General features: G+C 47.5%; 1 protein-coding gene across 1 annotated transcript in view; it reads left to right on the top strand.

Annotated features, from left to right (window-relative positions):
• LOC148687238 (uncharacterized) overlaps positions 1–25,774 on the top strand; it is a 62,204-nt gene extending 36,430 nt beyond the window's left edge. Inside the window, exons 3-5 of the mRNA XM_088664292.1 lie at positions 4,533–4,792; positions 12,443–12,450; positions 22,542–25,774. Coding sequence (XP_088520418.1) covers positions 4,533–4,792; positions 12,443–12,450; positions 22,542–24,059 — 1,786 coding nt within the window. The 3' untranslated portion in view covers positions 24,060–25,774. The remainder of the gene's footprint in view (positions 1–4,532; positions 4,793–12,442; positions 12,451–22,541) is intronic.
• The last annotated feature ends 1,450 nt before the right edge of the window (positions 25,775–27,224 follow it).

Here is a 27,224-nt window from a genome sequence, read left to right as displayed (position 1 = left end):
ACACCCCCACACATGACGGAGCCTGGCCCGCCCCCGCCGGGTCGCAAAAGAGGGCCGCTATCTGCCTTCCCGCTTCCGCGAGCTGGAAAGCAGAGGGGAGGAGGAAGAGGAAGCAGCGGAATAAAAGCTCCTCCCGCCGGGCTGCCGCCTAAGGGCAAAGTGCAGTGTAGTGAGCGACCTTGCTCTCTTTCCCCTTTAGGTCTCTCCCGTCCGCTGTGCTCTCTCCGCCCCAGTCAAAGAAGGTCACGAGGCGGCCGGCTTTTTTTTTTTTGAAGGGGGGTGGGCAAAGGCTCTTTTGAGAATTAACCCTGTCTGCCTTCCTCTCTCCCCCCCCCCTTCCCCCGTCATTGAAAGGTTTTCCCCGAAGCTCTCCAAGCGGGAGCCCTCAAGCCCCGAGGAGGTCTTGTAACACTAATCTGGACACACGGGTGTGCATCTCGTGTGCATGAAGGGGGGGGGGGTTGTTTCGTGTGTGTGTGTGTGTGTAATGGGATTCTTGGGGGCGAAGCTAATAGCAGAAGCACTGCAACTATAGTACTTACTGCCACCACGGCTGGCTGACTGGCTTTAACCACCACTAACTCCACCACGTACCTTTCCCTTTTTTGGGCAGGGGAGAAGCTGGCAGGGTGCTGCAGCCTGAAGACCTCTCTGTCTGTCAAACACACACACACACACACCAGTTTTGTCCGCTTCTTACAGATTGGCCCCCAAAGCTATACTTCTCTTTTTGCCTTTCTTCCCGAGGGGGCTGCTGGCAACGCCTCTGCTTTTTTTCTCCACCGCCCCCTCCCTTCCAGGAGCCCGGGTCAGGATCCAAGCGCCACCCAAGACTTTTCTCCCTCTTTGCTGCTTTAGGGTGAGCACGGAGGATGGCTCCACCTCCTTCCCTCCAAAGCAGCTCCGCTCCGAGAAAAGCGAGCCTTCCCCTGCTCCACAAGCTGCGGGGGGAGGGGGAGAAGTTTGACAAGGAGCAGGGAAGGCACGGGGGCTGCCTTCACGAAGAGGAGGGGGGCAGCCCTTAACGATGCTGCTCTTCTTCCTCCCAAGCCACTGCCAGCGTGCTCCGCTTTTGCGGTGGGAGGGGGGAGGAACGAGCAGCCCACCCGCGTTAGCAGCCGCAGCGACAGGAAGAAAGTCGCTTCCCTCAGCTGCTCTTTGTTGAACGGGGAGAGGGGCAGAGAGGGCTGCTCCAACCCCAACATACACACACAGAGCCCTTAAGCTTCTCTTCAACACCTCTTTACTTGCCCACGCACAAATACACACCCTCTGGCTTGCTTCAACACACACACACACACACACACACACACACACACACACACCACTTGAGTTTATTCAACACCCCCACACCTTTATTTGATTCAACACCCCCCTACAAACGCACACACACACACCTTGATATGGAAGATGGAGCAAATTTGTTTTATCCTGCTCTGGAGGGCAGGACTCAAATGAATGGCTTCAAGTTAAAAGAAAGGAGATTCCAAACTAAACATCAGGAATAACCTTCTGGTTGAAAGAGCTGTTTGTCAGTGGAGTGGTCTCCCTTGGGAGGTGGTGGACTCTCCTTGGAGGTTTCTAAGCAGAGGTTGCATGACCATCTGTCATGGATGCTTTTGTTGAGGTTCCTGCATTGAAGGGGGTTGGATTGGATGACCCTCAGGGTCCCTCCCAACTCTACAAAACTATGATAAAGTGTTAGTCAGCAGCTGCCGCTGATCCTGCTGCTGAACTGCGTTCAGAGGAGGGGAAAAGAAAAAAGGAGAGTGCTTCTGGGCATGCAGGTCACCTTAAAAGACCACCACATTAGTGCCGCTTGGCGGAGCGGGCGCTAAGAAGCTTGCCCTCTTGTGCGCTGTTCCCTGGGAGCAAGTCCCATTGAACTCAGCAGCTCCTGCTGCTGCCGCCGCCGGCGGCCCCCTCGCCCAGCAGCCATCGCGCTCTGGCTCCTCCCCTGCCCCGCCATGCACGCTTCCTCCCTTCGCTCCCGTGCCTTAGCCCCGCCCCTTGCCCCCCTAGTTTTGATCCTGGCTACGCCCCTGCCGTGGGGGGCAAGGAGCCGCAGGTGAATGAGTTGCCGGGGAGCTGCCATTATTCTGACTATGTTTTTGCTTTCAGAGCTAGTTATTACTTACATTATTACAAAAAACAGTAATAATTGAATGCAGTGACAATAATTTATGATAATAAAGTGGACACATAGTCCTACAGATACAACCGGCCCTTTGAGGGTGACCAAACTGCTGATGCGGCCCCCGATGAATTTGAGTTTGACACCCCTGATCTAGAGGCCGAAGGGGACAAAATGTGGTCCAAGGGGTGGGGGGTTATTGTGCAGAGGATGAAGAACTTAAAGGTGAACTTAGGACCCAGATGAATAGTGGGCAGGTTCATGGACATAGAGCAGCTCCCTTTCCTGTGAGAAACCACTTTATTTAAGAAGTAAACCCCACAGTTCAACCGTATTCTAAGATAATGCTTCTGAACTGCATTACCTTTATTTGACACTAGCTGACCCAGCCACGCGTTGCTGTGGTTCTTTCCTGTGATCCCCACCCCACCCTGCCACGATCCATGGCGTATCCTGCCCCTCCTCCCTCCACCCCGGCTCATCCCTGTGTTTCGGTAGGATACCCTGGGGAGTGTTGTCCCTGGGGAGTGTTGGCCCCTCCCTCATGTATCTCCATACCTTGGCCCCCACCCTTGGAGAAGGAACTGTTAGGTTCTGGGTTCTATTTCCCAGCATGCACTTTTGTCTGAGCCCTCTGTTGTCCCTGGGGAGTGTTGGCCCCTACCCCTGGTATCTTCCTACATTGCCCCCCCCCGAAGAAGGAACTGTCTGTTTCTGGGTTCCATTTCCCAGTATTTACTTTTGTCTGAGCCCTCTGTTGTCCCCTCCCCCCTGTATCTCCATACATTGGCCCCTGCGCACGCATCGTGAACATTTCTATATGTTTAGATTAAGGATCGGGGGTGATGGTGTGCCCTGGGACCCAGAGAACTACTTAAAGAATCCCAACCCGGGGAGGGGGGGCAAATAGCGAAGCCCCACAGCCCTGTAGCAACAGACAGGCCCAGACAGAAGGAGGGGGATCATATGGGCCACTTGGTGCGGGCCTCCGAATCCAAAGCGGGCCTCGGTCAGCATATTCACAATCAGTAAAATGAAAAAAGCAACAAAAGGGTTAAAAACAGGGACACATTATCTTATCTACCTGGGCCGGGCCTCTGTCTGGCCCTGCAAGGGCCTGGCAACAGAAGGTGCGTTCTGAAGTACCCGAGTTGTTCAGTTTCATAAAAAAACCCAGGAAGTGGCAAGGGGAAGGTAGGGAATTGTAAATGGGGTTGGGGGTGTGCACTGCAAATATCTGAGGACTTAAACTGGGGAGAGAAAGTGAATGGTTGTTTTTTAAAAAATAAAAAAAGACACAGAGGCTTACAATCAGTTGTTTCTCCTAAAATAAGACATACCCATAAAATAAGTCATATTTATTTTTGTATTGTGGATTTTTTGGGGGTAGTGGTGTTAAATTGTAAAGTAAAAACCCCTTGCAGTGTAGGGGCCTACATAAATCAAAGGTCGTGCTGCGGTCTGTGGCAAACCCCCCCCCCAGGCAGGCCCCGACCTCCACTTGGCAATGTTGGTTCTTTGGGTGGGGTTTTTTTGGGTGGGGGTAGTGTTGCTAAATGGTAAAGTAAAACCCCTTGCCGTGCAGGGGCCTACATAAATCGAAGGCCGTGCTGCGGTCTGTGGCACCCCCCCCAGGCAGGCCCCGACCTCCACTTGGCAATGTTGGTTCTTTAGTGGTTTTTTGGGGGGGGTAGTAGTGCTAAATGGTAAAGTAAAACCCCGTGCCGTGCCCCCAAGTGTGTTGCTGTGGGTTATCCCCCTCCCCGGGCCTAGTGGAGGCCTGGCAGCCTGTCAGGGGCCTAAAACAAAGGCCTAGATAAAATGGCTGCCTTGGTGTATTTCAGTTGCTTGGTTGATGATGATGTCATTTGGTTTGTGGGTGTGGCTTAGATTTCTCAGGAAGGGAGGGGGTGTACTGTGGGAGGAATTCCACTGGAGGGCACTGTTTGACTTGGTGGAAAAACAGGTCTGTACCTGGGCAGGTGTGCGATTTGAGGGATTTTGCCCCCAACAACGCTCTAGGAGTGGCCTGGATTGTTATGTCAAAATTTCAGGACAATCGGTCAAGCAGTTACAGAGAAAAGTGGCAAACGGGATTTCACGATTTTTACATTTTTTTATATATAGATTATTTCATTTGTATTTGCTAAAAACTGGGAACATGGAGGATAAGAGAGCTGGAACGAGATTTTAAAATAAGAGCACGTGCTGATTGATGTCTGTAATATTCCTTTCTTCTCTTCCTAGAAAACAAATAGGAGTTCCTCCCCTCTTCGCCCCCCAAAGCAGACAATGGAGAAGACAGTCAGAATTCTGGGGGGCCACGTTCAATGGGAATAACGAAGAAAGCATTTAAATACATGGAGTGTGGAAAGAGAGAGGAGAAGCAGTCTGAAAGTATGGAGTGTGGGAAGAGCTTCAGTGACAGTGGAACACTTAGAAAAAATCAACAGCCTCACACTGGGGAGAAACCATTTAAATGCATGGAGTGTGGGAAAAGCTTCAGTCGGAGTGGAGACCTTAGAAAACATCAACGGACCCACACTGGGGAGAAACCTTTTAAATGTATGGAATGTGGAAAGAGTTTCACTAAGAGTGGAAACCTTCGAATTCATCAACGGACTCACACTGGTGAGAAACCATTTAAATGCATGGAGTGTGGGACAAGCTTCAGTCAGAATGGACACCTTAGAATTCATCAACAGACTCACATAGTGGAGAAACCATTTAAATGTATGGAGTGTGGAAAGAGCTTCAGTCACAGTGGAACATTAAGAATTCATCAACAGACTCACATAGTGGAGAAACCATTTAAATGTATGGAGTGTGGAAAGAGCTTCAGTCTGAGTGGAAAACTTAGAATTCATCAACAGACTCACATAGTGGAGAAACCATTTAAATGTATGGAGTGTGGAAAGAGCTTCAGTCAGAGTGGACACCTTAGAATTCATCAACGGACTCACACAAGAGAGAAACCATTTAAATGTAAGGAATGTGGAAAGAACTTCAGTAGACGTGACAGCCTTACTTTACATAGTCAAACTCACACAGGGGAAAAAACCTTTGAATGTATAGAGTGTGGAAAGAGCTTCAGTCAGAGTAGAAAACTTAGAATTCATCAGTGGACTCACACAGGGGAGAAACCATTTGTATGCATGGAGTGTGGAAAGGGCTTCACTTCTAATGAAGTACTTAAAATTCATCAATGGACTCACACCGGGGAGAAACCCTTTAAATGCATGGAGTGTGGAAAGAGCTTCAGTCAGAGTGGAAAACTTAGAATTCATCAACGGACTCACACAGGGGAGAAACCCTTTAAATGCATGGAGTGTGGAAAGAGCTTCAGTAGAAGTGACAGGCTTAATTTACACAATCAAACCCACATTTAAATGTATGGAGTGTGAAAAGAGCTTCACTTGTAGTGGAACACAAAGAATACATAAACGGACTCACATGGGGAAAACCATTTCACTGTACGGAGTGTGGAAAGGGCTTCACTTCTAATGAAGTCCTTCAAATTCATCAATGGACTCACACCGGGGAGAAACCATTTAAATGCATGGAGTGTGGAAAGAGCTTCAGTCAGAGTGGAAACCTTAGAATTCATCAACGGACTCACACAGGGGAGAAACCATTTAAATGTAAGGAATGTGGAAAGAGCTTCAGTAGACGTGACAGCCTTAATTTACATAGTCAAACTCACACAGGGGGAAAACCCTTTGAATGTATAGAGTGTGGAAAGAGCTTCAGTCAGAGTAGAAAACGTAGAATTCATCAGCGGACTCACACAGGGGAGAAACAAATGCATGGAGTGTGGAAAGAGCTTCACTGAGAGTGGACTTCTTACAAAACATCAACAAACTCATACAGGGGAGAAACCATAGAAGTGCTAGGGAATTAGATAGAGGTTCCGTTGTAGTGGATGTCTTCAAACCATCAAAATACTCGGAGTGTTAAGAGTTGTAAGAGTGGAAACTCTACAGGACATCAAAAGAAGAGACACGGTTTAAATAGAAGGAATGTGGAATATACTTTGGTTATTAGAGTGTAGAACCTGTTTCTCTCCTAGTTGACAGGAAATGAATTTTAGATGCATGCAGCATATGTGAGCTTCTGTTGTTTGTATGTAACATTGTCTAGACATGTATTTAAAGTAATGAAGGTAACATTTCACAATAGTAAGCACAATATAATATTTAATGTACTGTTCGATAGGGAGGGGGAGTGTGTGAGTCTGGAGTGTTGCAACTGAATGAGGATGGACTGAGAGTGAGCTGGTTTTGGTGTTTGGGGGAGGGAGTTGGAAATGTTTGTATCTGGGAATGGAGAGTTGCACAGAGTGGAGCTCATATTGGTGGTGTTGCTTTGGAAGCAGAGTTAGATAAATATTATAGGAACAGCAGCATCACTCCCACTGTTATGATTGCAATAATGGAACCATGAAGAACACAAAGACTGAAAGCACCTATTATTTAGATCTTTCCAATTACTGCCCGGTTTCGAAACTTCCATACCTGGTAAGGTAAGTGAGAGAGCGGTTGCCAATCAGCTGGGTAGGTTTCTGGATGAAACATCGGCTCTGGATCCATTTCTGGATCCATCTTTTAGATCTGTCACCGCCGATAGAAAGCACCGATCCGATCCTTCGCTTTTCCCTCCCCTGCCTGACAGCGCGATTCGGCCTCTTTCTGCGGCGATGCGTGGGAGGGTCGGATGGCCCCTCCCACGGCCGTCGCTTCGTCGGGGCGCTCCACTGAGGCCAGCAGGGCAGCGGGCGCCCAGGAGAAGGCCGCGATTCGGCCTCTTTCTGCAGCGGCGGCAAAGGAAGCAGCCTCCTCCTCGCGCAGTGAGGCGCTTGTCCGGCCGGGAGCGGCAGTTGGCAGAGGCGTGGGGGGGTGGGGAGAGCGCGCGCACGAGTGTGCGTTCCAAGTCTCTGCATCCAATCCCTGTGTCCGTGGGGCACATGTGCAGTAGCGCAAACCCAGGGACACAGGGACTACTGGACGCAGAGACACTTGCACTTTATTATATAGGATAAAGCGATCGCTTACTTTTTCCTGTAAAGATAATCTGCAGTCCTTTACAGTCGTCAACACCTATCAATCAGTCAGTCAGTCACCAATTTCCACCACCCTTCTGAGTGATACCCCCTCCCCACCCTTTCTCTATATATAAGCGTCTGGGGACTTCTATTTCAGTGTATCTGAAGAAGTGTGCATGCACACAAAAGCTCATACCCAAATAAAGAACTTAGTTGGTCTCTAAGGTGCTGTTGGAAGGAATTTTTTAATTTTGTTTCGACTACGCCAGACCAACACAGCTACCTACCTGTAACTTGAATCCTGTTGTTTGGGTCGATCCAAAAAGCATTCTGAATATGTTAAATGTTAAATGTTTTATTACAATTATTTATATATATAGGAAGCCAACCGTAGTAGTAATAGTAGTAGTAGTAGTAGTAGTAGTAGTAGTAGTAGTAATGAAACTGGACATCCTATTTTGGGATATTTATTGGGATAAATGGTCAGGGGGCCCTTTACCTTTACCCTTTAATGGGACGTGGGTGGCACTGTGGTCTAAACCCCTGAGCCTAGGGCTTGCCGATCGGAAGGTCAGCGGTTCGAATCCATTGCTCTGCTCTGGTTCACCAGAAGCGGCTTAGTCATGCTGGCCACATGACCTGGAAGCTGTACGCCGGCTCCCTTGGACAGTAAAGCGAGATGAGCGCTGCAACCCCAGAGTCCTACTTTTGGATATTTATTGGGATAAATGGTCAGGGGCCCCTTTACCTCTACCCTTTAAAACATCCTTATTTTCTTGGGAGAAATGTTTACATTACAGTAATAGATTCGTGGGGGATCCTGAAAGACAACAGCTCTGAGGGGATCTAGGAGTCCTGGTAGACCACAAACTTGACATGAGTCAACAGTGTGATGCAGCAGCTCAAAAAGCCAATGCAATTCTGGGCTGCATCAATAGGAGTATAGCATCTAGATCAAGGGAAGTAATGTTGTTGTTGTTGTTTAGTCGTTTAGTCGTGTCCGACTCTTCGTGACCCCATGGACCATAGCATGCCAGGCACTCCTGTCTTGCACTGCCTCCCGCAGTTTGGTCAAACTCATGTTCGTAGCTTCGAGAACACTGTCCAACCATCTTGTCCTCTGACGTCCCCTTCTCCTAGTGCCCTCAATCTTTCCCAACATCAGGGTCTTTTCCAAGGATTCTTCTCTTCTCATGAGGTGGCCAAAGTATTGGAGCCTCAGCTTCACGATCTGTCCTTCCAGGGAGCACTCAGGGCTGATTTCCTTAAGAATGGATAGGTTTGATCTTCTTGCAGTCCATGGGACTCTCAAGAGTCTCCTCCAGCACCACAATTCAAAAGCATCAATTCTTCGGCGATCAGCCTTCTTTATGGTCCAGCTCTCACTTCCATACATCACTACTGGGAAAACCATAGCTTTAACTATACGGACCTTTGTTGGCAAGGTGATGTCTCTGCTTTTTAAGATGCTGTCTAGGTTTGTCATTGCTTTTCTCCCAAGAAGCAGGCGTCTTTTAATTTCGTGACTGCTGTCACCATCTGCAGTGATCAAGGAGCCCAAGAAGGTGAAATCTCTCACTGACTCCATTTCTTCCCCTTCTATTTGCCAGGAGGTGATGGGACCAGTGGCCATGATCTTGGTTTTTTTGATGTTGAGCTTCAGACCATATTTTGCGCTCTCCTCTTTCACCCTCATTAAAAGGTTCTTTAATTCCTCCTCACTTTCTGCCATCAAGGTTGTGTCATCTGCATATCTGAGGTTGTTGATATTTCTTCCGGCAATCTTAATTCCGGCTAGGGATTCATCTAGTCCAGCCTTTCGCATGATGAATTCTGCATATAAGTTAAATAAGCAGGGAGACAATATACAACCTTGTCGTACTCCTTTCCCAATTTTGAACCACTCAGTTGTTCCATATCCAGTTCTAACTGTAGCTTCTTGTCCCACATAGAGATTTCTCAGGAGACAGATGAGGTGATCAGGCACTCCCATTTCTTTAAGAACTTGCCATAGTTTGCTGTGGTCGACACAGTCAAAGGCTTTTGCATAGTCAATGAAGCAGAAGTAGACGTTTTTCTGGAAGTAATAGTACCACTGTATTCTGCTCTGGTCAGACCTTACCTGGAGTACTGTGTCCAGTTCTGGGCACCTCAGTGATATGATAGGGAGGTCCTGCGCCTAAGACCAGGCCTGTCTTTTTTGGTGGGGAGAAGATTGTTGTCCCCAGGTGAATGCTCAGTGTCCCAAGAAGGCTGGTTTTTTTGCGGGGAGCACTCTTCTTTGATTCCTCTCAGGCAGCAAATGTCTTCGGTTCCCCCCCTCCCTGCACGTCTGCGCTTCAAAGAGGACCTTGCAATGCAAACATTGGGAGGAGTATTCCCCCCCCAGCCCTTCTCTACCTTCCTGTCACCCTTCAGACCACCACTCCCCAGCCCTGTTTGTTGTAGATGCAAGGGGAGGAGAAAGAAAATAATAAAAACTCCTTCCAGTAGCACCTTGGAGACAAACTCAGTTTGTCATTTGTCTCTAAGGTGCTACTGGAAGGAATTGTTTTTTTATTTTGTTTCGACTCCGCCAGACCAAGACGGCTACCTACCTGTACCTAGAACTAGGGGAGGAGAAGCAGTTTTTCTCTCCCTCCCCAAACCTCCCAATTCTGTGGCCCTTCCTCCTCCTCCTCCTCCTCCTCCTCCTCCTCCTCCTCCTCCTCCTCAGTTTGACACCCCCTGGCCTGCATTTCAGGATCCGGGTGCGAGTCAGGAGAGGGAGCCAAAAGAGGGGTGCAACTGCCCTCCCCCCTCCTGAGCAACGGCCAAGTTCAAACACCAGCCCCTATTTTAGAAAGGACCCCTAAGAAGGGCTCTGGGCTCCCCCTGAGGGTTGTCCTCAATTACTGCTCCAAGACCCACAACTCCGGTCTACTCTGCAGGGCTGTTGTAAAGGAGACACCCTACGCCACGTGGGGAAATGGGTGTGAAACTGACTGGATCCCCCTCCTCCCCTCCTGGCAATGGATTCAAAGAGATGAAGGGGGAATGTCACCTTCGTGCCCCGGAGGACTTTTTGGGAGGTGGGGGGGGTCTCTTTCCCTGCCGCCTCCGGGGATCGAACCTGGGAGATTATCAGGGAAGAAACAGGATACTCAGAAATTGTTTGGAAGGAGGAGAATTTGTGTCTTCTGGGAGGGAGGGAGGCGTCACTCATTCCTCCCCCCCAAAGGGTCAGTGAGCTCCGCTTCCTAGAGAGGCAGGAAAGTTGGGAGGGGGGAGCCAAGGGGAGAGGGGGCCAAGGTTGGAGGGGGAGGGGCCTCTATTCACATTCCCGGAAGAGGAGCAGGTCGTCAGAGGAGGAGGAAAAAGAGGTGCAAAATATATCTATATCTATCTATATTGTGGGGGGCGGGAGAGAGATCAAGATGCGCTTTTCCTCCCCGTGAATCTGCAAACAGGGCAGCTGGGAAGGGAGGGCAGGATTTGGGGCGGGGGGGGGGCGGGAAGAAGGAAAGTAGGGGAGTTCCCCCTCCCCCTCCCTTCTGTGGATCAGTCGAGCGGGGGAGGGGCTGATTCAGGCCCTGCTGGGATAAAGGAGCCCCTCCTCCCCCAGAGGGAAAGGAAATGGGAGGAGAAGAGCGAGCAAGGGAGGGGGGAGCAGGGAGGACAAAGAGGTAGAGCTGGGGGGGAAGGGAGGGAGGAAAGGGGGCGGAGACCCCCCCCCCAAGAACAACTCCCTTCCTGGGCGCTATCTGCACAGGCCCTGATCCGTGCAATCCAGCTTTAAATCGGGGACCCTCCATTCGCAGGGTTTGCATTGCCCCCTCCGCTTGGGAGTCTAGAGATGCTCAGCTGCCCTGCCCCCCCTTGGGCGCTTTTGGGAGAATGAAATGGGAGCCCCCCCCCCAAGGGCTGAGACTTGAACTGAGGCACCAGATCCGCGTCTCTCTGCGGGTTCCGGATTCCCCCTGGCATGAATGCCTTGGGCGCCGCGATCCTGGCTCCCCTTTGGGTGGAGAATCAGAGAGGGGGAATCCATGGAAGGGGTAAAGGAGGCGAGAGAGGCCTGGATAGAGACCCCCGTCTCCCTCCTCTCCCCCCTCCCTGCTCATCTGGCGAGGCCCCTCCGGATGGAGAGGTGGGGGCGCTTGGGAGAGATTTGGAAAGAAGGGAGAGCTGGCCAGGGGGGGGGGAGGGATTTGGCAAGAAGGGTGAGCCTGCCAGGGGGGCCTCTGGGCAAAGGGGAGATTGGGGGGGTGGAGGGAGGAGGGCAGAGGAAGTTGGGGGGCAGAGAGAGGGAGGAATTGTTTTTTTATTTTGTTTCGACTCCGCCAGACCAAGGTGGCTACCTACCTGTACCTCGAACTAGGGGAGGAGAAGCAGACTCTTCTCTCCCTCCCCAAACCTCCCAATTCTGTGGCCCTTCCTCCTCCTCCTCCTCCTCCTCCTCCTCCTCCTCCTCCTCCTCCTCCTCTCCAGGCCTTCTCTCTTCCAAAAAGAAGGAGGGAGATCCTTCCTTCCCCTCTGACCTTCCCTCTCTTTCTTTTCTTTTCGAAAAGCTTGTTTCCTCTTTAGGAAGTGGAGCTCATTGATGCAGCGGGAGGAATAAGTGGCAAAAGGGGATTCCCCCCCCCCCATCCTCCTCCCAGAAAACATAATTTCCCTTCCTTCCAAACCAGCTCTATAATTCCATTTCTTTCCTGAAATCTCCGAAAAGACTCTTCCTCGGGGCACGAAGGTCGCACAGTTTGACACCCCCTGGCCTGCATTTCAGGATCTGGGTGCGAGTCAGGAGGGGGAGCCAAAAGAGGGGTGCAACTGCCCTCCCCCCTCCTGAGCAAAGGCCAAGTTCAAACACCAGCCCCTATTTTAGAAAGGACCCCTAAGAAGGACTCTGGGCTGCCCTTGAGGGTTGTCCTCAATTACTGCTCCAAGACCCACAACTCCGGTCTACTCTGCAGGGCTGTTGTAACGGGGACACCCTACGCCACGTGGGGAAATGGGTGTGAAACTGACTGGATCCCCATCCCCCCCTCTCCTGAGAAGGGATGAAAAGAGAGGGAGGGGGAATGTCACCTTCGTGCCCCGGATGACTTTTTGGGAGAGGGGGGGGGTCTCTTTCCCTGCCGCCTCCGGGTATCGAACCTGGGAGATTATCAGGAAAGAAACAGGATATTCAGAGCTTGTTTGGAAGGAGGAGAATTTGTGTCTTCTGGGAGGGAGGGGGGAGTCACTCATCCCCCCCCAAGGGTCAGTGAGCTCCGCTTCCTAGAGAGGCAGGGAGGTTTGGAGGGGGGAAGGGGGGCAATGATGGAGGGGGAGGGGCCTCCATCCACATTCCCAGAAGAGGAGCAGGACTGCAGAGGAGGAAGGGAAAAAAGGTGATTTATTTATATTATTTATCTGGGGAGCGGGAGAGAGATAAAGATGCGCTTTTCCTCTCCCTGAATCTGCAAACAGGGCAGCTGAGAAGGGAGGGCAGGATTTGGGGCGGGTGTGTGTGAAAGGAAAGTAGGGGAGTTCCCCCTCCCTCTTCTTTCTGTGGATCAGTCGAGCGGGGGAGGGGCTGATATACTCCCTGCTGGGCTAAAGGAGCCCCTCCCCCAGAGGGGGCGCATCCTTGGAGAGCCCCCAGCCTTTTATATTGCAGGAAAGGAAATCGGAATAGAAAAGCGGGAGGGGGGGAGCAGAGAGGACAAAGAGGTAGAGCTGCGGGTTGGGAGGGAGGGGGCAATGAGCGATGAGAGAAAGGGGGCAGAGACACCCCCCCCCAAGAACAACTCCCTTCCTGGGCGCTCTCTGCACAGGCCCCGATCCGTGCCATCCAGCTTTAAATCGGGGACCCTCCATTCGCAGGGTTTGCATTGCCCCCTCCGCTTGGGAGTCTAGAGATGCTCAGCTGCCCTGCCCCCCCGGGCGCTTTTGAGAGAATGAAATGGGAGCCCCCCCCCCAAGGGCTGAGACTTGAACTGAGGCACCAGATCCGCGTCTCTCTGCGGGTTCCGGGTTCCCCCTGGCAGGAATCCCTGGGGTGCCGCGATCCTGGCTCCCCTTTGGGTGGAGAAGTGGAGAGAGGGAGTCCATGGAAGGGTTAAAGGGGGCGAGAGAGGCCTGGATAGAGACCCCCCGTCTCCCTCCTCTCCCCCCTCCTTGCTCCGGATGGAGAGGTGGGGGCGCTTGGGAGAGATTTGGAAAGAAGGGTGAGCTTGCCAGGCGGGGCCTCTGGGCAAAGGGGAGACTGGGGGGTGGAGGGCAGAGGAAGTTGGGGGGGGCAGAGGGAGGGAGGGAAGGATCCCTGGGAGAGGAATCAAAGCCAGCATGGCAGGAGGTGGAAAAAGAAAGAGAGGGAGACTTGGGGGTCTGCCTGCCTTGACTTCTCCCTCCTGCCCAGGAATCTCCTTTGAGTAGACCAGGGAGAGATCCCTGAACAGGAGGCCTGATCCACCCACCCTCTTCTCCCTTGAAGCTCAGTCCTTGCCCTGCCATAAGTCCCAGATCAGCTCCTGCATGGGGCTCTGGGGGCTCTTATAGCGAGTCCAACCATGGGGGGGGGGAGAGGAAAGGGAGGAAGCCCACTTTATGATTTCCGCCCTCTGAGCCTTTTGTCTTGGCAACTGCAGTCAGTGTTTCAAAATGCAAAGACGATTATAGAAATGGTGTAAAGTCTAGACTGTTGTTCAGGCCCCATGGATGTAATGTGTTTCCCTTAGGTCACTTCAAATGTGGGAGATGCAATGTATGTATATATTCTTTACAGGTAAAGGAGTTTTCTGATCAACACTCCCAAGTTTAAGTTCACCATCAAACATTTTAGCAACTGCAATACAAAAAACTGCATACATGCATGGATTTGCCCTTGCCAAAAAAATGTACATTGGAAAATGCTCTAGGCCCATCAAACTTAGAATAAGTGAGCACCGTTCCAGAATCCGTAATCACATTTTGGAGGCGCCACTAGTCGAACATTATACTCAATTTAAACACACAGAGGATGACTTCTCATTCTTTGTAATTTGGACATTGCCGCAAACCCACTTTCAGCGAATGGACAATGAGAGACTCCTTCTCCAACAAGAATCCAAATTTATCCATCTCTTCAACACATTACGGTACATCCATGGGGCCTGAACAACAGTCTAGACACCATTTCTATAATCGTCTTTGCATTTTGAAACAACATTGAACGTGACTATGACCCTATGCCTTTAAATTGTCGTGACACATTTCAGTACACATAGATGTAATACTGTCTCTTTAATTCTGTTACAACCTCATTTCCTCTATCATTTAAATGCTGCAAATAATTTGAGCTAGCAAGGCAAACATATTTGGTACACTTTGACCTGTGAATCTTTGGTAAGCTACCTCTGTTTATTATAAGTAACATAACTTTGTCTTTAGAAAATTACATGTATTCATGAAATAAGATTATTTTAAGATGGTTTATCATTTAAAGCACAGACAAGCTAACTTTGTACACTATAAGCAATTTAACTCTTTATTTAGAAAACAGAATGTAAGTTTGATGTAAGGTTAGTTACTCACAGATCTACGTTTATGTTCATTTAAACATAGTCTCTGTCTTTACATATGATAAAACTTTGTTTAGGGATCTGAATGAATTTTTATTATAAGGAGAATTATTCTAAGATTCATTTCGAATTTCTCAATATTCCAGCTAACGAATAATAGTCGAAACAGGGCCTTGCCCTGATTTTTACTGGAATTTACCTTTATTTGCCTTCAACATTGGGATTTATTCCCATTTAAACTCCGCATCACATCAATAAAACCTTGTGAAGATTTATTTGAAATCCATCTTCTTTTGGCCTGAGTTCTTGCAATCTTTTATAGTTCGGCATGAGAACACAAAAGAAAATACATATAACCCCAAGCTAAGTGAGCAAACATTTTAAAAAATAAAATAAAATAAAATTCCCCCTTATTTCAGAATCATATATAACCACAGTTTTGACTTCTTGTTAATCCCTAATGCATGAATTATATTTTAAACATGAATGTATTCCCGTTGTTATTGTTGTTGTTGTTGTTTAGTCGTTTAGTCGTGTCCGACTCTTCGTGACCCCATGGACCATAGCAAGCCAGGCACTCCTGTCTTGCACTGCCTCCCGCAGTTTGGTCAAACTCATGTTCGTAGCTTCGAGAACACTGTCCAACCATCTCGTCCTCTGTCGTCCCCTTCTCCTAGTGCCCTCCATCTTTCCCAACATCAGGGTCTTTTCCAAGGATTCTTCTCTTCTCATGAGGTGGCCAAAGTATTGGAGCCTCAGCTTCACGATCTGTCCTTCCAGGGAGCACTCAGGGCTGATTTCCTTCAGAATGGATAGGTTTGATCTTCTAGCAGTCCATGGGACTCTCAAGAGTCTCCTCCAGCACCATAATTCAAAAGCATCAATTCTTCGGCGATCAGCCTTCTTTATGGTCCAGCTCTCACTTCCATACATCACTACTGGGAAAACCATAGCTTTAACTATACGGACCTTTGTCGGCAAAGTGATGTCTCTGCTTTTTAAGATGCTGTCTAGGTTTGTCATTGCTTTTCTCCCAAGAAGCAGGCGTCTTTTAATTTCGTGACTGCTGTCACCATCTGCAGTGATCAAGGAGCCCAAGAAAGTAAAATCTCTCACTGCCTCCATTTCTTCCCCTTCTATTTGCCAGGAGGTGATGGGACCAGTGGCCATGATCTTGGTTTTTTTGATGTTGAGCTTCAGACCATATTTTGCGCTCTCCTCTTTCACCCTCATTAAAAGGTTCTTTAATTCCTCCTCGCTTTCTGCCATCAAGGTTGTGTCATCTGCATATCTGAGGTTGTTGATATTTCTTCCGGCAATCTTAATTCCGGCTTGGGATTCATCTAGTCCAGCCTTTCGCATGATGAATTCTGCATATAAGTTAAATAAGCAGGGAGACAATATACAACCTTGTCGTACTCCTTTCCCAATTTTGAACCACTCAGTTGTTCCATATCCAGTTCTAACTGTAGCTTCTTGTCCCACATAGAGATTTCTCAGGAGACAGATGAGGTGATCAGGCACTCCCATTTATTTAAGAACTTGCCATAGTTTGCTGTGGTCGACACAGTCAAAGGCTTTTGCATAGTCAATGAAGCAGAAGTAGACGTTTTTCTGGAACTCTCTAGCTTTCTCCATAATCCAGCGCATGTTTGCTATTTGGTCTCTGGTTCCTCTGCCCTTTCGAAATCCAGCTTGCACTTCTGGGAGTTCTCGATCCACATACTGCCTAAGCCTGCCTTGTAGAATTTTAAGCATAACCTTGCTAGCGTGTGAAATGAGCGCAGTTGTGCGGTAGTTGGAGCATTCTTTGGCACTGCCCTTCTTTGGAATTGGGATGTAGACTGATCTTCTCCAATCCTCTGGCCATTGCTGAGTTTTCCAAACTTGCTGGCATATTGGGTGTAGCACCTTAACAGCATCATCTTTTAAAATTTTAAATAGTTCAGCTGGAATATCATCACTTCCACTGGCCTTGTTATTAGCAGTGCTTTCTAAGGCCCATTTGACTTCACTCTCCAAGATGTCTGGCTCAAGGTCAGCAACCACACTACCTGGGGTGTACGAGACCTCCATATCTTTCTGGTATAATTCCTCTGTGTATTCTTGCCACCTCTTCTTGATGTCTTCTGCTTCTGTTAGGTCCTTACCACTTTTGTCCTTGATTATGGTAATCTTTGTACGAAATGTTCCTTTCATATCTCCAATTTTCTTGAACAGATCTCTGGTTTTCCCCATTCTATTGTTTTCCTCTATTTCTTTGCATTGCTCATTTAAGAAGACCCTCTTGTCTCTCCTTGCTGTTTTTTGGAAATCTGCATTCAGTTTCCTGTATCTTTCCCTATCTCCCTTGCATTTTGCTTGCCTCCTCTCTTCCGCTATTTGTAAGGCCTCATTGGATAGCCATTTTGCTTTCTTGCATTTCCTTTTCCTTGGGATGGTTTTCGTTGCTGCCTCCTGTATAATGTTACGAGCCTCCATCCATAGTTCTTCAGGCACTCTGTCCACCATATCTAACTCCTTAAACCTGTTCCTCACTTCCACTGTGTATTCATAAGGGATTTGATTCAGATTGTATCTTACTGGCCCAGTGGTTTTTCCTACTTTCTTCAGTTTACGCTGGAATTTTGCTATAAGAAGCTGATGATCTGAGTTACAGTCAGCTCCAGGTCTTGTTTTTGCTGACTGTATAGAGCTTCTCCATCTTTGGCTGCAGAGAATATAATCAATCTGATTTCGATCTCCCGTTGTTATATATTCCGCTAACTATTTATCTACTACATTCTTACAACAGTATGTATCCTTAATATTATTGTCCAACTCATTCTTTCTCCACTGACACTCAAATGCCGGCTATATATTCCCACTATATCAGATCTCACGTCTGTGGGATTTAAGAGATTGGGAAGATTGCTATGGAAATGGGTGGGGTCCAGTGTTTGCCCCTCAAAAGCCTGAATTATTATTATTATTATTGCAATTTCAATTGTTGTTGTTATTTATTTATTCAACCTATTAGTTTCTTTCTCTTGTCCAGGGCAGCCCAAAGTGACATACAACATGTTGTTGTTGTTGTTCCCGTTGTTGTTATGTTCCACGGTGACACTCCGAGGTCATAATAATAATAATAATACTAATACTACTAATAATAATTTATTATTTATACCCCGCCCATCTTACTGGGTTTCCCCAGCCATTCTGGGCAGCTTCCAACAGAAGTATTAAAATACAATAATTTATTAAACATTAAAAGCTTCCCTAAACAGGGCTGCCTTCATATGTCCTCTGAAAGTCTGGTAGTTGTTTTTCTCTTTGACATCTGATGGGAGGGCGTTCCACAGGGCGGGTGCCACTACCGAGAAGGCCCTCTGTCTAGATCCCTGCAACTTAGAATCATAGAATCATAGAATCATAGAGTTGGAAGAGACCACAAGGTCAATCCAGTCCAACCCCCTGCCAAGCAGGAAACACCATCAAAGCATTCCTGACAGATGGCTGTCAAGCCTCTGCTTAAAGACCTCCAAAGAAGGAGACTCCACCACACTCCTTGGCAGCAAATTCCACTGCCGAACAGCTCTTACTGTCAGGAAGTTCTTCCTAATGTTTAGGTGGAATTTTCTTTCTTGTAGTTTGAATCCGTTGCTCCGTGTCCGCTTCTCTGGAGCAGCAGAAAACAACCTTTCTCCCTCCTTTATATGACATCCTTTTATATATTTGAACATGGTTATCATATCACCCCTTAACCTTCTCTTCTCCAGGCTAAACATACCCAGCTCCCTAAGCCGTTCCTCATAAGGCATCGTTTCCAGGCCTTTGACCATTTTGGTTGCCCTCTTCTGGACACGTTCCAGCTTATCAGTATCCTTCTTGAACTGTGGTGCCCAGAACTGGACACAATACTCCAGGTGAGGTCTGACCAGAGCAGAATACAGTGGTACTATTACTTCCCTTGATCTAGATGCTATACTCCTATTGATGCAGCCCAGAATTGCATTGGCTTTTTTAGCTGCTGCATCACACTGCTGACTCATGTCAAGTTTGTGGTCAACCAAAACTCCTAGATCCTTTTCACATGTACTGCTCTCAAGCCAGGTGTCTCCCATCCTGTATTTGTGCCTTTCATTTTTTTTGCCCAAGTGTAGTACTTTACATTTCTCCTTGTTAAAATTCATCTTGTTTGCTTTGGCCCAGTTGTCTAATCTGTTAAGGTCATTCTGAAGTGTGATCCTGTCCTCTGGGGTGTTAGCCACCCCTCCCAACTTGGTGTCATCTGCAAACTTGCTCAGGATTCCCTCAAGCCCATCATCCAAGTCATTGATAAAGATGTTGAACAAGACTGGGCCCAAGACAGAACCCTGTGGCACCCCACTAGTCACTACTCTCCAGGATGAGGAGGAGCCATTGATGAGCACCCTTTGGGTTCGGTCAGTAATCCAGCTACAAATCCACTGAATGGTAGCATTGTCTAGCCCACATTTTACCAGCTTCTTTACAAGAATATCATGGGGCACCTTGTCAAAGGCCTTGCTGAAATCAAGATAGGCTACATCCACAGCGTTCCCTTCATCTACCAGGCTTGTAATTCTGTCAAAAAATGAGATCAGATTAGTCTGACATGACTTATTTTTCAGGAACCCATGCTGACTTTTAGTGATCACAGAGTTTCTTTCTAGGTGCTCACAGACTGTTTGCTTAATGATCTGCTCTAGAATCTTTCCTGGTATTGATGTAAGGCTGACTGGGCGGTAATTGTTTGGGTCCTCTCTTTTCCCCTTTTTGAAAATAGGGACAACATTTGCCCTCCTCCAGTCTGCTGGAACTTCGCCTGTTCTCCAGGAATTTTCAAAGATTATTGCCAGTGGTTCTGAAATCACCTCTGCCAGTTCTTTTAATACTCTTGGATGTAGTTCATCTGGCCCTGGAGACTTGAATACATCTAAACTAGCCAAGTATTCTTGTACTACCTCCTTACTTATTCTGGGCTGTGTTTCCCCTGCTGAATCATCTGCTCCATATTCTTCAGGTCGGGCGTTGTTTTCTTTCTTGGAGAAGACTGAGGCAAAGAAGGCATTGAGGAGTTCTGCCCTTTCTCTGTCCCCTGTTTGCATTTCACCATCTTCTCCTCTGAGTGACCCCACTGTTTCCTTGTTTTTCCTTTTGCTACGGACATACCCATAAAAGCCCTTTTTGTTGCTTTTAACCTCTCTGGCGAGCCTGAGTTCATTCTGTGCTTTAGCTTTTCTGACTTTGTCTCTACACGTGCTGGCTATATGTTTGAATTCCTCTCTGGAGATTTCCCCCCTTTTCCATTTTTTGTACATATCCCTTTTAAATCTTAACTCAGTCAAAAGTTCTTTAGATAGCCAGCCTGGCTTCTTTAGGCACCTTCCATGTTTCCGTCTCATTGGTATTGCCTGAAGTTGTGCTTTTAATATCTCCCTTTTAACAAACTCCCAACCATCATGAACTCCCTTCCCTTTTAGTATTACTGTCCATGGGATTTCACCCAGCGTTTCCCTAAGTTTTCTGAAGTCGGCTTTCTTAAAGTCTAGAATTTGGACCTTAGTATGCTTGGTTGCTCCTTTTCGCTGGATAATAAACTCCAGAAGAGCATGGTCACTCCCACCTAATGATCCTGCCACTTCTACCCCACTAACCAAGTCATCACTATTGGTTAGGACCAGATCTAAAATGGCTGATCCTCTTGTTGCTTCTCCCACTTTCTGGACAATGAAGTTGTCTGCAAGGCCAGTGAGGAATCTGTTCGACCTTATGCTCTTGGCTGAGTTTGACATCCAACAAATATCAGGATAGTTGAAATCCCCCATTACTACTATCTCACTTCCTTTGGAATGCTTGCTTCTCACAGCGAGGGAACCGCCAGAAGGCCCTCGGCACTAGACCTCAGTGTCTGGGCAGAATGATGGGGGTGGAGACACTCCTTCAGGTATACTGGACCGAGGCCATTTAGGGCTTTAAAGGTCAGCACCAACACTTTGAATTGTGTTTGGAAAAGTACTGGGAGCCAATGTACTGTAGGTCTTTCAAGACCGGTGTTATGTGGTCTTGGTGGCCGCTCCCAGTCACCAGTCTAGCTGCCGCATTCTGGATTAATTGTAGTTTCTGGGTCACCTTCAAAGGTAGCCCCACATAGAGCGCATTGCAGTAGTCCAAGCGAGAGATAACTAGAGCATGTACCACTCTGGCAAGACAGTCCGCGGGCAGGTAGGGTCTCAGCCTGCATACCAGATGGAGCTGGTAGACAGCCACCCTGGACACAGAATAAACCTGTGCCTCCATAGACAGCTGTGAGTCCAAAATGACAGAGTAATCTTAGTCCTTTTCTTTCCCACAATCAGTATTCTTCACCTTTAATAGTCACCTTTTCAGCATCACACATATTTTTATATTGTGATCTTCAGATGTTGAGAAATATACAAATTTAATAAATAGTTTCCAGTAGGAGCAAAGGGGGAAGAACAGTGAGAGAGGCTTGGGCTGGGATTATCCACTAAGATAGGCCAGTGGCAGGAGGCAGGTGCGAGACTCGGCGGCATATAATTATAGTGAATAATAATTGGGTTGGATGTTTTAATCTGGGTTTCCCAGCAGTCAGGCACCAGCTGCTTTCCTTCTGCATCTCCAGCTCTCTCCATGCAATAATGCAAGGCTGAGAGATGGAGGTCCAACCCCAAGAACATTCTCCTACCTGAGCACTCCTTCAACCAACCACAAGCACCAAGCCTTGTCACTAGACTTCTATATGGGTCTCCCAAAATGGTCAGTATGCACCTCCAGAGGCCAAAGGGAGTGTGCAGATGATTAATAAAGATCTAGAGGCCGAAGGGGACAAAATGTGGCCTAAGGGGTGGGGGATTATTGTGCAGAAGATGAAGAACTTCATGATGAACTTAGGACCCTGATGAATAGTGGGCAGGTTCATGGACATAGAGCAGATGCCCTTCCTGTGAGAAACCACTTTATTTAGAAATTAAACCCCACAGTTCAACCGTATTCTAAGATAATGCTTCTGAACTGCATTACCTTTATTTGACATTATTTCATTTGTATTTCCTAAAAACTGGGAACACGGAGGACAAGAGAGATTGCACGAGATTTTAAAATAAGAGCACATGCTGATTGATGTCTGTAATATTCCATTCTTCTCTTCCCAGAAAACAAATAGGAGTTCCTCCCCTCTTCGCCCCCCAAAGCAGGCAATGGAGAAGACAGGCAGAATTCTGGGGGGCCACGTTCAATGGGAATAACGAAGAAAGCATTTAAATACATGGAGTGTGAAAAGAGAGAGGAGAAGCAGTTTGAAAGAATGGAGTGTGAGAAGATCTTCAGTGACAGTGGAACACTAAGAAAACATCAATGGATTCACATGGGGGAGAAACCATTTAAATGCATGGAGTGTGGAAAGAGCTTCAGTCAGAGTGGACACCTTAGAGTTCATCAACGGACTCACACGGGGGAGAAACCATTTAAATGCATGGAGTGTGGAAAGAGCTTCAGTCAGAGTGGACACCTTAGAATTCATCAACGGAGTCACACTGGTGAGAAACCCTTTAAATGCATGGAGTGTGGAAAGAGCTTCAGTAGAAGTCACAGCCTTAATTTACATAATCAAACTCACACAGGGGGAAAACCATTTAAATGTACGGAGTGTGGAAAGAGCTTCAGTAGAAGTGACAGCCTTAATTTACATAATCAAACTCACACAGGGGGAAAACCATTTAAATGCATGGATTGTGGAAAGAGCTTCACTGATAGTGGAACACATAGAAAACAACAGATTCACACTGGGGGGAAACCATTTAAATGCATGGAGTGTGGAAAGAGCTTCAGTCAGAGTGGACACCTTAGAGTTCATCAAAGGACTCACACGGGGGAGAAACCATTTAAATGTATGGAGTGTGGAAAGAGCTTCAATGTCAGTGGAAACATTAGAAAACATCAACGGACTCACACTGGGGAAAAACCCTTTAAATGCATGGAGTGTGGAAAGAGCTTCAGTAGAAGTGACAGCCTTAATTTACATAATCAAACTCACACAGGGGAAAAACCATTTAAATGTATGGAGTGTGGAAAGAGCTTCACTTCGAGGGCAATACTTAGAATTCATCAACGGACTCACAAAGGGGAGAAACCATTTAAATGTATGGAGTGTGGAAAGAGCTTCAGTCAGAGTGGAAACCTTAGAATTCACCAATGGACTCACATGGGGGAGAAACCATATAAATGCATGGAGTGTGGAAAGAGCTTCACTTCAAATGGAAAACTTATAATTCATCAGCGGACTCACACAGGGGAGAAACCATTTAAATGTATGGAGTGTGGAAAGAGGTTCAGTCAGAGTGGGAGCCTTAATTTACATAATCAAACTCACACAGGGGAAAAACCATTTGAATGTATGGAGTGTGGAAAGAGCTTCACTAAGAGTGAAAACCTTAGAATTCATCAACGGACTCACACAGGGGAGAAACCATTTAAATGTATGGAGTGTGGAAAGAGCTTCAGTCAGAGAGGATACCTTAGAATTCATCAACAGACTCACATGGGGGGAAAACCATTTAAATGTATGGAGTGTGGAAAGAGCTTCACTAAGAGTAGAAACCTTAGAATTCATCAATGGACTCACACTGGGGAGAAACCATTTAAATGCATGGAGTGTGGAAAGAGCTTCAGTCAGAGTGGAGACCTTAGAATTCATCAACAGACTCACATGGGGGGAAAACCATTTAAATGTATGGAGTGTGGAAAGAGCTTCACTAAGAGTAGAAACCTTAGAATTCATCAACGGACGCACACTGGGGAAAAACCATTTAAATGCATGGAGTGTGGAAAGAGCTTCAGTGAGAGTGGCAGCCTTAATTTACATAATCAAACTCACACAGGGGAAAAACCATTTAAATGCATGGAGTGTGGAAAGAGCTTCACTTCGAATGGAACACTTAGAATTCATCAACGGACTCACACAGGGGAGAAACCATTTAAATGTATGGAGTGTGGAAAGAGCTTCAGTCAGAGTGGACACCTTAGAATTCATCAACGGACTCACACAGGAGAGAAACCATTTGAATGCATGGAGTGTGGAAAGAGCTTCAGTAGAAGTGACAGCCTTAATTTACATAATCAAACTCACACAGGGGAAAAACCATTTGAATGCATGGAGTGTGGAAAGAGCTTCAGTCAGAGGGGAAATCTTAGAATTCATCAACGGACTCACACGGGGAGAAACCATTTAAATGTATGGAGTGTGGAAAGAGCTTCACTGAGAGTGGAACACTTAGAAAACATCAACAAACTCATACAGAGGAGAAACCATATGATAGAGAATAGGAAGGGGGGCACCTAAACAAGTTCCCAGTTCATTACCAAGAATGATCCAGATGCCCTCATGGGAGCCCCGTCCCACTCAACAACCCCACTTTGGAGTTACACCAACACCAGCACCCTGGAACCCTGCACGAGTACAAGCCCTGTATAATAAAGGCTGCCTTTCTTTCCATTCCCCACTGTCTTTGACACTACGTTGCCATATTTCTGAATGAACGATACTGTGTACTTGTGTCTCTGAATGAAGTCTTTATTTGAATAGAGAAACGCCTTAACCAATCAGGTCAATGCAATGGCTCTGCAGAGCCCAGCTCAGTTCAGCTCTGCATGCTTGAGTGAGCGCTGAGAGGTGTTGACAGAAGGACAATCGTTGACAGCGCATTGAAACCTTGATCCAATTAGAACTCGCCACAATGTTTCTAGCCCTCCCAGGCTGCGTTAAACTCCAGCGGTTTGTATTAGGAAAACGGGAGCTGCTTAATAAATCATATAAAATCAGTTCCTTGATGGATCTTCACCGTTCCACCACCATTTTGTAGCTCAGGCCTGGATCTTCTAAGGATGCTGGGAACAGCCATGATCCTTCAAGCGGGAGCCCACGTAACCTGGGTGATGTCCTTCTGAGTAATCCATGGTCCATCTGACAGGAATCTCCTGTCGTTCACTTTCCTGTCGTCTCACCCATGCCAGGGGCTACCTGGACCTCATTGTTCTCTCCTGTCAGGTGCTCAAGGATCCACACCCAGTACTTGACCGTACTTGCTTATCAATACTTGGTCCATTATGTGTCGTTACCTGTCATTCCCTTATGCTAATCCTGTTTACCTGTACAGTGGTGCCTCGCTAGACGAATTTAATTAGTTCCACGGGTCTTTTCTTGTAACGAAAAATTCGTCTAGCGAAGCCCATAGGAATGCATTGAATTTTTTTTGACTTTTTTTGCCCATAGGAACGCATTAATTGAATTTCAATGCATTCCTATGGGAAACCGCGATTCGCTAGACGAATTTTTCATAAAACGAATTCGTCTAGCGAGGCAACCTCTGCTCGAAAAATCCTTTCGTTAAGCGAAAATTTCGTTAAGCAGGGCATTCGTTAAGCGAGGCACCACTGTATGTAAATGTCCCACGTACCTTCCCCTTTCCCTGACGTTTTGATGATGTATGTATGACAGTTTTGCAATGCTTTATAGGATGTTGGTGGGAATCTTTAAAAGTCCTTGCAACCCTGTGCTCGGGGGCATTGAACCTGCTGCGCAGTAATAAACCTTGCTGTTTGCTCCAGATTGTGGCTGGATTCCTCCCTTTACACTCCGCAGCGACAGCAGGCCCTTGCCTGACGAGCTGGGCGGCTGAGCAGCCTCGCACCCAGAATTTTGCCCTAACACCATAGAAGTGCTAGGGAATTAGATAGAGGTTCCGTTGTAGTGGATGTCTTCAAACCATCAAAAGACTCAGAGTGTTAAGACCTGTAAGAGTGGAAACCCTACAGGCCATCAAAAGAAGAGAAAGGGTTTGAATAGAAGGAATGTGGAATATACTTTGGTTATTATAGAATGCTTTTCCAAAACATCTACCCACTTCCATGGGGTGGAACCATTTAGAGCGTAGAACCTGTTTCTCTCCTAGTTGACAGGAAATCATTAAATGCATGCGGCATATGTTAACTTCTGTTGTTTGTATATAACATTGTCTGGACATGTATTTAAAGTAATCAGGATAACATTTCTCAATAGTAAGTTGTTGTTGTTGTTTAGTCGTTTAGTCGTGTCCGACTCTTCGTGACCCCATGGACCATAGCACGCCAGGCACTCCTGTCTTGCACTGCCTCCCGTAGTTTGGTCAAACTCATGTTCGTAGCTTCGAGAACACTGTCCAACCATCTTGTCCTCTGTCGTCCCCTTCTTCTAGTGCCCTCAATCTTTCCCAACATCAGGGTCTTTTCCAAGGATTCTTCTCTTCTCATGAGGTGGCCAAAGTATTGGAGCCTCAGCTTCACGATCTGTCCTTCCAGGGAGCACTCAGGGCTGATTTCCTTAAGAATGGATAGGTTTGATCTTCTTGCAGTCCATGGGACTCTCAAGAGTCTCCTCCAGCACCATAATTCATAATTCATAATTCATAATTCAATAGTAAGTACAATATAATACTTAGTGTACTTTTAGATAGGGAGGGGAAGGGTGTGAGTCTGGAGTGTTGCTTCTGAATGAGGATGGACTGAGAGTGAGCTGGTTTTGGTGTTTGGGGGAGGGAGTTGGAAATGTTTGTTTCTGGGAATGGAGAGTTGCCCAAAGTGGAGCTGAGACTGGGGGGTGTTGCTTTCATTCTTGACATATGCCTGTCGAGCCTCTGCTTAAAGACCTCCAAAGAAGGAGACTCCACCACACTCCTTGGCAGCAAATTCCACTGCCGAACAGCTCTTACTGTCAGGAAGTTCTTCCTAATGTTTAGGTGGAATCGTCTTTCTTGTAGTTTGAATCCATTGCTCCGTGTCCGCTTCTCTGGACCAGCAGAAAACAATATTTCTCCCTTCTCTATATGACATCTGTGAGGGACAGGGGATATCGCGAAGTCCCTCCCCTCCTGAGTTCAAGCCCGTCCCCGAGCAAAGGGGAAAGCAGGGAGAGTTCCGATTCCAGTGGGGAAGCAGGAAGTCGTGTCCGAGGCTCAGGCAAGGTAGAGGAGCCAGGGTCCCAGGTGGGACAGGAAGGGGCAAGCAAGGGGGGAAGACCCATCCCCCCAACTCCAGAATTACGCAGGAAGAGGAGGGGCAAGAGGATGGGTCTGCCAAAGCTTTTGTGTTGGAGAAAGACGCGCCAAAAGCCATTAGGAGGTTCTGAAACCGACTGACCACATCACTCCGTGTAAATAGCAATGACTTGAGCACTGTAAATACGCAGCACCAATAAAAGAATAAAATGCAGAGCTGCGTGGCGTCGTTACTCTGAAGTAGTCCACTCCGGCCACCGTGACAGCAACCTCCTAATCATTTTTGGGCTACTTTGGAGTTGCCGGGATGAGCGTGTCAGAGGCGGAGAAGTGGCGGCAGGTCGCTGAGCAAGCCCAGCTAGAACTGCAGCAGCTGTCGCTGCAGGCGCAGGGAGAATTGAAGGCAGCTAAAGAGGAGACTAAGAAGGTCCAGGACGACCGGCTACAACTTGCGGAACAGGTGAGAGAGCTTCAGG

The sequence above is a fragment of the Zootoca vivipara genome, chromosome 2 (assembly GCF_965207765.1).
Source record: "Zootoca vivipara chromosome 2, rZooViv2.hap1.1, whole genome shotgun sequence".
NCBI lineage: Eukaryota > Metazoa > Chordata > Lepidosauria > Squamata > Lacertidae > Zootoca > Zootoca vivipara.
This window is presented reverse-complemented; position numbering and strand designations above follow the sequence as displayed.